The 13,074-nt window shown below is 34.0% G+C and overlaps 1 protein-coding gene across 1 annotated transcript; it reads left to right on the top strand.

Annotated features, from left to right (window-relative positions):
- Positions 1-1,891: 1,891 nt before the first annotated feature.
- On the top strand, positions 1,892-4,761 carry LOC141710529 (BTB/POZ domain-containing protein At5g03250-like). The gene is made up of 4 exons (XM_074513093.1): positions 1,892-2,127; positions 2,502-2,571; positions 2,737-3,960; positions 4,091-4,761. Exons 1-4 carry the CDS (start codon positions 2,069-2,071, stop codon positions 4,454-4,456), a joined length of 1,719 nt encoding a protein of 572 aa, XP_074369194.1. The 5' UTR covers positions 1,892-2,068; the 3' UTR covers positions 4,457-4,761.
- Positions 4,762-13,074: the final 8,313 nt, after the last annotated feature.

Raw genomic sequence — 13,074 nt, 5'->3', positions numbered from 1 at the left:
AGAGGTTGTTAAGAATTAAGAGGAGATTTTTAGGGTTTAATTTCCGGTTAATTGTTTGTCAGGATCCCGTTAATCATTGTACTCCCGCTAAAAAAGAAATCACAAATTTATGAAAGATATCGATCGCTGACAAACGATTATTATAATCATCTGTATACGATAAATTTCACGGATAAATCTAACACGGAAATTCGACGTGAATGCATGATTCACATCACTTTATCAACATATAACTTTTTAATTTTAGTGTTTAGATTATCCACATGGAGATAGATGATTTACCGGCTATCAATTGTCGTCGAACAATGCCCATTTAAAAACGGTTATCTCTACTTGGAACTATGGTTGTAAAAATCGGTAATCGGCACCAATCAGTTTATGTACCGAATAGAGATTAATTGATAAATCGGGGATTAATCAAAGAGATTAATCGTATATTTACCTTATTTAAAAAAATCAGATATATTCAAATATTTTAATAATATTTAATATTTTACCTAATATATAATTCAAAAAAAATTATAAATATTAATCGGACTTCAAAAATTAAACCGATCAAATATCTTTTAGGATTAATCGAAAATTTTTAAAACACTTCTTACAACTCGTAATCTTTTTCGTATCATCAATCAAGAATGAGTTAGGTGTGCAGTAGGTAAAATACAACAATCAAATGTTACATCTTCCCCCGTGCTTTCAATTTCATGAGCATCTAATTTACGGTAGAAAAAGGTAGAAAATACGCATATGGTCAATGCTTTGTTTCTAGTAGATGCAATTTTTGTTTTTAGCTGAATAATCACTTTCATATATGAGAACACTTCAAGTCAAAATACAACATAAACAGTCCCTAGAATGCTTGTGGTGCTAAAGAAATCCAGAAAATCCATACAAACACATGTAAAATGAGAAACTCACAAACTCAGAAGAGGCTTTCTTGCTACAAATTAAGCTAATCACACTGATTGCTAATCTAGATGAATCTATATATGCGATTACGATGTTAGAATTTGTCGGCATCTTGTAGAAAGATAAGAAAAAGAGAATGGAGGATGAGCTCGGGGTATTATCCTGAGTTTATAACATTTTCTCATATAAATAGTAAATTTTTAATTTCAGGATGAGTTATTACTATTTACGAATATGTCATTAAATTTGTATGAGAGAATTTTAACCCCTCTGTCCCAATTTATCTCTATTGTTTGACTTTTTACGGTTAAATTGACTCAACTTTAACTACAAATGAAAATACTTATAAAATTTATATCATCAAAAGATATGTTTAATCTACTTTTATATGTATATTTTAATTTTTCAAAATAATGAAAAAATGAGTTTTTATTTACGGTCAAAGTTGAGTCAATTTGACTATCAAAAATTAAACAAGACATATAAATTGTGACAGAGGGAGTATAAGCTAAGGTTTTTTTTTTAATATTTGACATTTAACTTTTTGATCGACATATTTAGGAAGGTTGACTAGATATTCACAATTAGCTTTTTTAAAAATTTCCATTTCTAGATAAAAAAAAATATGAAATCAATATACTCCCTCCATTCCAATTTATGTTTCACTTTTGATAGTCAAATTGACTCAAAAAAATTATTTTTTCATTATTTTGAAAAACGGAAAAATACATATTAAAGTAGATTAAACATACTTTCTAATGATATGATTTTTATAAATATTTTCGATAACATACTATGTGAAAATTTTGGTCAAAGTTCGGTCAATTTGACCGCAAAAAGTCAAACAAGACAGATAATTTGAGACGAAGGTAGTATTTGATTTAATATTGATCATCAATTCAAATATATTTGAAAAAAATATAAATAATTTATTTTAATCATATCTTCAGGTTGGATCTAACTGCGTTCCTGGTCTCCTTCTTTGCTCCAGTAGACTCGGGACACACTCTGTTATCTCGCCAAGTACTCTAACAATATTCATAAATTAGTTACCAAAACCCCACATTTTCTTCTTGTCTAATATGTTTTCTCACACTTTCTTCCTTGCATTTCTTTCCATTCTATAACAAATTTCAGCAGAAGATCATATCATACATTCATGGCTTCCATGAAGCTCGGTACAAAACCTGAGGCATTTCACCGCGAAGGCCAAACTTGGTACCTACTATGCCTCTTGCTCAGATTTTTCTTTTGAACTTTGATTAGTATTTTTCGCAACATATTATTGCTAGGGAAACTAGTTTAAGGTGTTACATGTTATAATGTGACACATAGGCCTTCATAGTACGTTTTTATCTGGAGTGGTGCTAGGTGTACAGAATGACATGACAATTGATGTGTGATATTTTAATTGGGCTTGTTGATGTGAATACAAGGGGCTCATTCCAATTAAAACTCATCACATGTCATTCTATACAAATTTTGTACGCAATTCTGTAGAGCAAACATTTTCCTTTTACCTGTATGCTGTTTAGGCCTTGTAGGTTCAAAAATATTGTTACTGTAGTTGATGCTTTTTTTAAAAATCGCAGGCAATGCACGAGTGGGCTTCCGAGTGATGTTACCATTGAGATCGGAGAAATGTCGTTTAATCTACATAAGGTTCATGTAACATATATTGTGACATAAAAGTATCATGTTTGGTTGTTGCTAAGTTATACAAATGTGTCCCTGATTTAATTCTTTCAGTATTTCATTGTCAAGCTAATTAATCGATTGATCTGTACTCTGACATCTTACAAATTCTGCTTTCGATGAGTACTGCAGTTTCCTTTGTTGTCGAGAAGTGGACTACTGGCAAAGCAAATAGGGGAACAAGCTAGTGATGATGGTACTGTACAGGTATTGCAGCTCTGTGACTTACCTGGTGGAGCTAAAACGTTTGAGCTTATAGCCAAGTTCTGTTACGGGGTTAAAATAGAGCTTACTGCTATGAATATCGTTACTGTAAGATGTGCAGCTGAGTTTCTTCAGATGAACGATGATATTGTAGAGGGAAATCTTGTTTCCCATGCAGAGGCTTTCCTGAATGAAATTTTCGGGAACTGGTCTGACACGATAAAAGCACTGGAAACCTGTGAAGAAGTTTTATCACAGGCAGAAGAACTTCGTATAGTTTCTAGATGTGTTAATTCCTTGGCAATGAAAGCTTGTGCTGATCCGCAGTTATTTAATAGGCACGTGTCACCTCGTAATGATAACAAAGAAAAAGAAAGCAGGATATTATGGAATGGAATATCAACTTCAGCAAAGGCGCAATCACTGGGTGATCGTTGGTGGTACGAGGATGTGTCTTATCTAGGTTTGTCTTTCTATAAAATGTTTATCCAAGCTGTGGAAACAGTAGGTATGAAACCTGAGAACATTGCTGGATCTCTTGTCGTTTATGCTAGAAAATATATTCCCCTGATGAATAGGCAATTTAGCTTCAAGGACGCAAATAGTGCTAAACCAGGCAACAATGTTTCCACGCCATCTGAGGCAGATCAGAGGGCTCTCCTTGAAGAACTTGTGGAGTTACTTCCATGTCAGAAAGGAGTAATGCAGACTAAGTTTCTTGTGAGGCTACTTCGCGTTGCTATGCTCTTACAAGCAAGTCTTTCGTGCAGAGAAAATCTAGAGAAAAGAGTCGGGGTACAGTTGGACCAGGCATCCTTAGATGATCTTCTGATTCCAAATTTGGGCTACTCAGTAGAAACTTTATATGACATTGACTGTTTTCAGAGGATCCTCGATTATTTTTTGTCAACAGAGCAGATTTCTTCCGCGCCATATTCTCCAAATGTAGTTGATGAGAATCAGTTAGTTGAGAGTTCTGATTCACTGACAGCAATTACAGTGGTAGCCAATCTGGTGGATGGTTATCTTGCTGATGTAGCACCTGATGTTAATTTCAAATTATCAAAGTTTCAGTCACTTGGTTCCGCTGTCCCAGATTATGCCAGACCACTCTCTGATGGCATTTATCGTGCAGTTGATATATATTTGAAGGTAACAAAGTCCTTAGCTGCTCTGAAACATAAACCATGAAACAACTACTCAATATATTGAAACTTATCATTTATATGTTTAGGTCTAGAATTTTTGTTACTAGTACATGCTCACACATGTTAAACTGCAGGCGCATCCCTGGCTGACGGACTTAGAACGGGAGCAAATATGCAGGCTTATGAACTGCCAGAAGTTATCATTAGAAGCAAGCACCCATGCGGCCCAGAATGAGAGACTGCCTCTCCGCGTCATTGTGCAGGTTCTTTTCTTTGAACAGCTTCGACTACGTACATCAATCTCAGGCCTGTTCTTTATCTCGGAAAATCTTGAAAACTCACAAAATCTCCGCCAAGTGGGCTGTGCACAATCTGACGGCATGGATGAAGTGAAAGCACGCGTGTTGGAGCTTGAGAAGGACTGCCAAGGCATGAAACAGGAGCTCCGGAGAGTGGTGAAAAGAAAGAGGAGGTGGAGTTTGTTTGGTATACTTAAGTAGTGCCATAACATCTAAAACACCAATACCCAACAAATGATTGGTGCAGTGGTTGAGTTCTTGTCCCTCTTGCGGAAAGTCATGAGTTGCCAATCTCGTACCTTGGCAGGCAGGTGGCAAAACTAGAAAAATGAAAATAGAAGTCAGCAATATCAAAGCATTTCATTGATTTTACATTTCTGATCCTATACAACATTGTAGCAGGATTTTTATTTTTGTTTACTTTCTGAATGACAGAGAAATTTTCTGAACCTTGTTACTCACCTTACTCCATCAATTCATAAACAAATTGCACCTCAACATTTCATTAAGTTGCCGGTGCCCATATGATTTGTTTGTCTTGATCTCTGAATAGCGTTAAGTTTCAACTCTATTTTCTCGAATGTTTGATGATCTCGTGTTAGGTACATAAACCTCCATATTTTTTTCGGTTACATATAAAGTTTATCTTAGTCGTGTAAGTTTTAACTCTACTTTTTCGAATGTTTGATGATCTCGTGTTAATTTCATAAACCCCCTGCACTTTCATATTTTTTTGGGTTATATAGTAGCTACTACGAACTATCTATTTGATTTATGTGTCTTAATCTCTTAATAGTGCAAGTTTTAACCCTATTTTCTGAATGTTTGAGGATCTCGTGTTAAGTATTATTTATCTTAATAACTTAAAAAGACACGGGAAACATCACAATTTCAGGGATAATACTCAAAATAATGATGAAATATGTAAGCACGGAATCAAATACATGAAAGGTGAAAAATACGATTTGAATGCGAATAATGTAAAAGATGAGGAAGAGAGGTTACATTTATAACTGACGAATAAAAGAAATGTAAAAAATACATTTTTTCAGCTTATTCCCGAACAACTTTTATGAAAAAAAGAAAAGAAAACTGCAGATTTGGGAAGATGTTTTCTTTATTTTTTTCTCCAAAATTTTCTTCTTATTTTTTAAAAGATTAGGAGAAAAAGAAAAATTGGTTATTTTCTGTTCTTTTCTTTTCTATCCTAGATTCGGGAATACGGTGTAAAAGAGAAGTTGGGACATCCAGTATGTGAAATTCAAATATACACCGAGAGTCCAGAGAGTTAACATGGGGACACTAGAGTAACGTAGGATGAGCAACCGCACATGACCATCCAATATAAATTATTTAAAAAAACTAGTTACTTCATATAAGATTCGTTTAACAATTTAATAGTTTGGGAGATATATAACACTATTATTTATATCTTTTAATAATAGAATAAGTTGTATTCGTAGTTTAGTAGAATAAGTATACTATATTTAGTAGTAGTTTAATAATTTAGTAGTTTATTAGATATATAACACTATTTATCTATTTTTGTAATAATTAAAATTAGGGAATTATCGTTGAACCAAATTATCTCTATTATAATATAGTATAGATTTGGAGAAAATGAGAGAATTAGATTCACTAAAATTCTTAAAATGATTCATAATGTAACAAATGTATATACAATATTACTAATTGCTGCTGTTATCGTTAATTATTTTGCTTCGACATTGAGATTTAATTTTTGTACGAAATTAGTACTCTAGATAATCCTGACTCGAAGAGGATATTCTGTTGTATTTCACTTGCCTTCATTCAACAAGCACACTCTAATACCCCGACTTTTCAGAAAATAGTTATACTTAAATATTCAGTAAAACTCCAAATTAAATCCATAATAAGAATAACTTTCTAGTTTTTCATAAAATTCTAAAATCCGAGACAGAAATAAAATCATCTAAGCTGAAAATAAAGCAAATCCTGGGAGACGCAACTCCAATACAAACATAATCACTAAAATATTATTCCAGAGCAAGCTCAAATCAAGTCCACCTTTAAGATGACCCAAAAGCTAAGCACATGAAAATTTGTGAGAAATGAGCCAAGAGCCCAGCAAGAAAACAATTCTACACGAGTGGATCAAGTATCATAATTTTATAAAACAAAAATCATTTTCCGAAATCTATATGACATAAGATATAAAATTTCACAGCTCGCTAAGGCCACAAATACCTGATGACACAGTATCGAAAGTTCATAATTTATGTCAATAATGCGCCCCTTACTAAGGTATCATAGAGTGTGCGCTCCCGAAAGCATCATAAGTAGAACTCCCTAGTAAGGTATCAAAAGCTAGTTCCGGAACTATACGCAATTACTAACCGGTTCATAAGTCAGAGCTCACTGGGAATTCTTATTTCTAAAATAGGGTACTTGATCCATAAATTTTAAAACAAAAGCAGTGCAAAAATATTTAAAAGATTTTAAAATAAAATAAAGTGTGAAGAGTTAACTTACCTTACTGGGCTAATGACTTTCCAAAATATTTCCAAGTAATTACTGATAAAGAAGATGATGTGCAAGAAATAAACTAGCTGAGACACGTATATTTATTTACAAATTTGACGTAGTTCCCTCCTATTATGACGGTCAGTTATCACCCACTATTTTTTTAAATGACCCATATCTTATCTCTGAATAACGTGTTATTTTTTTTGACCAAGTAAAAATAGACATGTAAGCATATAAAATAATATATAATTGTTTTAAAGATATTTTGAAATATAAAGAAATGTATTAATTAAATATATATATATGTATATATTAAGATCTTGCATATGTATGTATATGGATCTACTCAATTTAATAAATATTTATTTTTACAACTACAATTAACTTAATTCATATATATATATATATATATATATACAAAGAAAAATACTGGTTATTACATTCTAACCACCTTAAAAAAAAATTGGTTCCCAAATTTAAACATACATAAAAATATATAAATTCCAAAAGTCACATAACATATCTATTTAAGAACCAAACATAATAGAAATAATTGTGTACCTTAATTTGTGTTTGACTCTGTAGGAAGCTTAAATACACGTCCATAGTTTGGTCCAAGCGCGGCTAGAGTGCCAATGTTTCTATTGCCCTTGTCCTTTGAAGTATCGCGTTTTGGACACTCTGCAATCTTGTGCCCCGACTCCCCAGAGCTAAAGCAGGCTCCAGTGTTCCTGGATCCTTATCTAAGTGATTCCTTCCACATCTAGAACAAGAAAGCTTAGCTCCTGAATCACGTCGATTAAAATTTCCTCGATTATTGAACTTCCTCGATGATCCATTCTCGTTAAATCCACTTGTAGGCTCAGCTCTCTTCTTAGACTCAAAATCTTTCCTTCCTGTCCTCTATCATCAATCCTCTCTCCACTACTAAAGCTTCGTTCAACACCATCTTGTAACTACTTAGTTCAAATGCTGACACATGCCTCCTTATCTCACTTCGTATCCCCTCTTCAAACCTACGTGCCCTACTAAATTTTGAAAATTTTATTTCATTTTATTACCTCTTGAATATTTCGAGGATTTTGGTATAAAATTCGTAATTTTTTCGATGCATTTTGATGCGCAGCTGGTTCGTTATTTTATCAGAAAAGCGACCCAATAATTTCCGAAACACGAGTCGGGGACACGTGTAATGTAATCCGTTTATCTTTTTGTTGTGTGTCCTGTTTAATTGCTTCGTGGCAACTGCTTAATGTACACACGAGTATCACAGTTTCATATATCTCTTTATCTCACATAACTTTGTCTCTCCTCTCTTAATCTCTCTTATTTGCTCTCATTAAATCTCTCGATTACTCCATCCTCTGTTCTTACCCCTTATTCCTCTTTCCCTGTTCTCTTTACACCCGTTTCCCCTGTTTCTTTTCTCCATTTTAGTTCTCCAGTTTAATTCCGGTGATTTTTCCCGGCTTTATCCCTGTTGCTCTACATGTCTACATATATGTGTGTCTCTGTGTATATGCTTATGTGGGTGTGTTTGTTTTAGTGTGTGTGTTTTGTGCGTGTGTGCGAGTGATAGTGTGTGTGTGCTGTGTTCGTGCGGCGCGTGGCCGTGTGGGTTCTGTGATTGTGATTTTCTGGTTGGGCTTTGGTTGGGCCTGGTGTGGTCCGTCTATGTGCAGTGGTTTTGGGCTGATGTAATTCTAATTTGGATTTCTTCTTTTTTTGCAGAAAACTTTGATTAATATTTCGTGATATTAAATTCAATACGCATGGATAATGGTTTTAATAATCGGTTGAATTTATTTGGAAACCCGACACGTATCGGGCACCGATAAATTTTACCGCCGTCTACGGTGAACTTCGGTGAGTCGACGGTGGACGATGATGATTTAATTCTGAGTCCTAATATCTTAAAATAATTAAATGAATAAAATACGATTAATAATTATATTTAATTGGTATTGGTGGATTTGTGAATTGACGTTGTTAACTGAAATTGGTGGTTGGGAATTGAATTATAGTTGGTTTGGATCTGGTTGTGATTGATTTGACGTCGATGATGTGTCGACGGGTAGTCCGATAAACAAAGGGGACACTGTCCGATTTCCGGGAAATCGAACTACGGAAATACGGGAGCGTATCCGAGGATTATCGGGACGTCGAGCGAGTATAAGTAAATACATATACGTATGTTTTATACAAAACCTGATTGTATGTGGTAGTAAAACGTTTTGTCAAAACCAATAACCCTAATTTCATACAATGATGAGTATACGTATTTTCTGAAAATGAACACCGAATTAATTTTGAGGACGTGAACTTTAACTGATGCTTGTATTGCAATAATGTATGTGTTACGAGTCGGGTTTTGTTAACGCATGGGTAGATTGTTAGCGAGGATATGTTAAGCATAATCGAGTGTCTAAGTTAGGGTGTTTCGACCTTGTAGGTTCTAGTCGGAATGCCTGAGAATTGGCATTGGACGAAAGATAGTTGGTGGTCAGTCGAAAAGCTCCGTAAGGTTCCAATCAAAGGATTTAAGTGTTGAGGTCGAATCCAGAGGTGATCTAGTGGATAGACAATAAAGCATGAGCGACAGAGTCAGCTCAGAGTCGATCAGTAATAGTTGTTAAACCCTGTAAGGCAAGTACTTCTGAACTTTTCTTCAAGATATATTGTAAATATTTTCGAACTGTTTCATAGCATGTCGCTATTATTCAAAATAACTCATGCTTTATATTGCAAGTGCTTTAAACTATTTAACCTTGAACCCTGATTTTCTTGATCTCGAGCCATAAGCCTTATTCTTTGTAAGCCATCCTTTGTTGATTTTCAGATACCAAACCACCCAAATATGATACTACTCCCCAAATGTATAACTACCAAACACTAAGTACTGGAACAAAATTGTTTGAAAATACAGAAACTTTTATACTCCAACTATTCTTTATAACACCAAAGAACTATACCTTGAAAAATCATTATTTGTCTAATACCTGATCCTTTTACAGGCTGAAAACCGTTTATCACCCATACCTGATATACCTTTGTGATATCAATAAGTTTCCTTACATTTTTATTTAAGTGTTTAATCATCATTGAATATGATCTTGTTTTATCGGATTATATTGTTTATCATATTGAACTGCTTTAGAATTGGATAGTTTTTTTTATGTATGGACCAGATTCGTGGTCAGACCATATCAACGGTCAAGTTAGGCCAATGTGTGCCTTGGATCCAGTAATTAGAGCAGTGTTGTGTGCTTTGCTCGGGGTTAGTGCGTGACTGATCAGCAGCCTAACATTGGTTTTAAAACTTAAAATGAATATCCAATTCTAATGATTATTTAACAATAAACTTGATTCTTCATAATCATCTCGTTTGATCGTTGATTACCCTCAATTATTGTCATTGTGACTTGCTGAGCTAGTTAGCTCACTCTTGCGAATCTTTTTATGTATTCTACAGTTAAGAAGAATACGGTTGATAGCGAGGTTTCCTAGTTCAATGTACGAGCTAGGATTCCAGATTGAATTGGATCGAGCTAGCTGGAGCTTATTACGGTAGTGAGATAGTAAGACTGTAAAAATAATTATATTGTTCAGTTGTAAGTTAAATTAGTTGGGATTTGGTACGTTGTAATAAAAGTTAAGGTTGTGGCTTATTTTCATACTTTAACCTGTTGCGATCCGTGATTATGTAAAGCAGTGTCATTGCAAATAATATTTCTTATACAGGTTTATATATTGTGTATGTGTTGTGGACCCCAAACTTCTGACCCGGGTTTGGAGGGCGCCACAATTAATCTCCTTAACTCTTGTTTCATTACACCATGTTTCTAAAGTTTTTGGATCATAAGAGTTAGTGAATTAGACAATCTCATCTAATTTCTTTTTATAGGTCTGTTGTGCAATTCTTGACTTATTCCTTTCATCCTTCAATTCCTCCGCTAAAACATCTCTTTCTATCTTCAAATTTCCACTTTCAATAGTCAACTCATCAATCTGCTCCTCCAGCCAAACAATAGTATCATTATCCATATATGTCAACTCCCCAAGAATTCCTCCTCTCGGTACTACCGGTCCAGTAACAGAGTCACAATCATCATAATCAGGAATTCGTGCTGAATCCCCTACATCCATAGTAGTAGGGGTCGTTACCTCCTGCTTTTGTTCATCTTCATCCTCCATGAACTCCTCTTCCGAATCATCCTCATCAAATATCTCATCTTCAAAACCCCAAATATTATCATTATCTGCCATCTACAAGTGTCACAACAAAATGTTAATATTTTAAAACTCTCAACTCACAGGTCACGCTTAAAACTGCAGTCTACAGGAAGTTAACCTAGGCTCTGAATACCAACTGTAATACCCCGACTTTTCAGAAAATAGTTATACTTAAATATTCAGCTAAAACTCCAAATTAAATCCATAATAAGAATAAGTTTCCAGTTTTTCATAAAATTCTAAAATCCGAGACATAAATAAAATCATCCAAGCTGAAAATACAACAAATCCTGGGAGACGCAACTCCAATACAAACATAATCACTAAAATATTATTCCAGAGCAAACTCAAATCAAGTCCACCTTTAAGATGGCCCAAAAGCTAAGCACCTGAAAATTTGTGAGAAATGAGCCAAGAGCCCAGCAAGAAAATAATTCTACACTAGTGGATCAAGTATCATAATTTTATAAAACAAAAATCATTTTCCGAAATCCATATGATATAAAATATAAAATTCCACAGCTCGCTAAGGCCACAAATAACTGGTGACACAGTATCAAAAGTTCATAATTTCTGTCAATAATGGGCCCCTTACTAAGGTATCATAGAGTGTGCGCTCCCGAAAACATCATAAGTAGCACTCCCTAGTAAGGTATCAAAGGCTAGTTCCAGAACTATACGCAATTACTAACCGGTTCATAAGTCAGAGCTCACTGGTAATTCTTATTTCTAAAACAGGGTACTTGATCCATAAATTTTAAAACAAAAGCAGTGCAAAAATATTTAAAAGATTTTAAAATAAAATAAAGTGTGAAGAGTTAACTTACCTTACTGGGCTAATGATGGTCCAAAATATTTCCAATTAATTCCTGATAAAGAAGATGATGTGCAAGAAATAAACTAGCTGAGACACGTATATTTATTTACAAATTTGACATAGTGCCCTGCTATTATAAAGGTTAGTTATCACCCACTATTTTTTTAAATGACACATATCTTATCTCTGAATAACGTGTTATTTTTTTGACCAAGTAAAAATAGACATATAAGCATATAAAATAATATATAATTATTTTAAAGATATTTTGAAATATAAAGAAATGTATTATTCAAATATATATATATATATATATATATTTTTAAGATCTTGCATATGTATGTGTATGGACCCACTCAATTTAATAAATATTTATTTTTTCAACTACAATTAACTTAATATATATATATATATATATATATATATATATATATATTTACAAAGAAAAATATTGGTTATTACAACATGCAAACATGGAGAGTTGCAAGAGAATCACTCTCAAGTTTATATTTATTGCACTGCTTATGAAATTAGACTACTCCGAGGGGAAGAGGTCCTGTTGTTCTTTTTCTTCTAATATATATATCCCTGCTCTTTCTTCTTTTGATCCCTAAATTTGTTAAAATTAGTTGAAGTAACTTATGTCCTCTGTTTTCCGACACTTTATTGACACAGTGTAAAATAAACCCTGATCGTGTAATTAAATCGCATTAATTATCCGGATTAGGCTAACAATAATGCTCATTATAAAGGACTCAAAACCCTGAATACTAATCAATTTCGTAACTGATTAATATGGGATAAATCAGCTGTCAAGTAGAGTCCGAATAAGGACACAATTCTTTCGAGATTGCCCTCCAAGAAATCTCATAGGATAAGGAATCAGTTTCCTAGTTTCTAGAACTCCAAAGTTCACTCTAATTCTGAGACTTGTCCATCAAGTCTCCTAACCCTAACCTAATTCAGAGGCATCCCATGCCTATATAAGGGGTCTCACCCCACAAATCAGAACTGCGTTTTTTACTTGATCCTTAGCACACAACAAGGTACGTAGACATCTTGTTAAGACAGATCGAGTCACGAAACATAAGAGCAGTCAAATCGAGTATCGAAGCTCATGAACCCTAACACAATAAATACGACCTAGTTATCGATCCACAACATTTGGCGCCGTCTGTGGGAAAGCATAACCACAACCATGGTGAGAACACAGAGCGGAAACAATGCCCTCGAAGGAACACCGGCTGAAATAACTCAAACG

Source organism: Apium graveolens, chromosome 3 (assembly GCF_009905375.1).
Source record: "Apium graveolens cultivar Ventura chromosome 3, ASM990537v1, whole genome shotgun sequence".
Taxonomy (NCBI): Eukaryota; Viridiplantae; Streptophyta; class Magnoliopsida; order Apiales; family Apiaceae; genus Apium; species Apium graveolens.
This window is presented reverse-complemented; position numbering and strand designations above follow the sequence as displayed.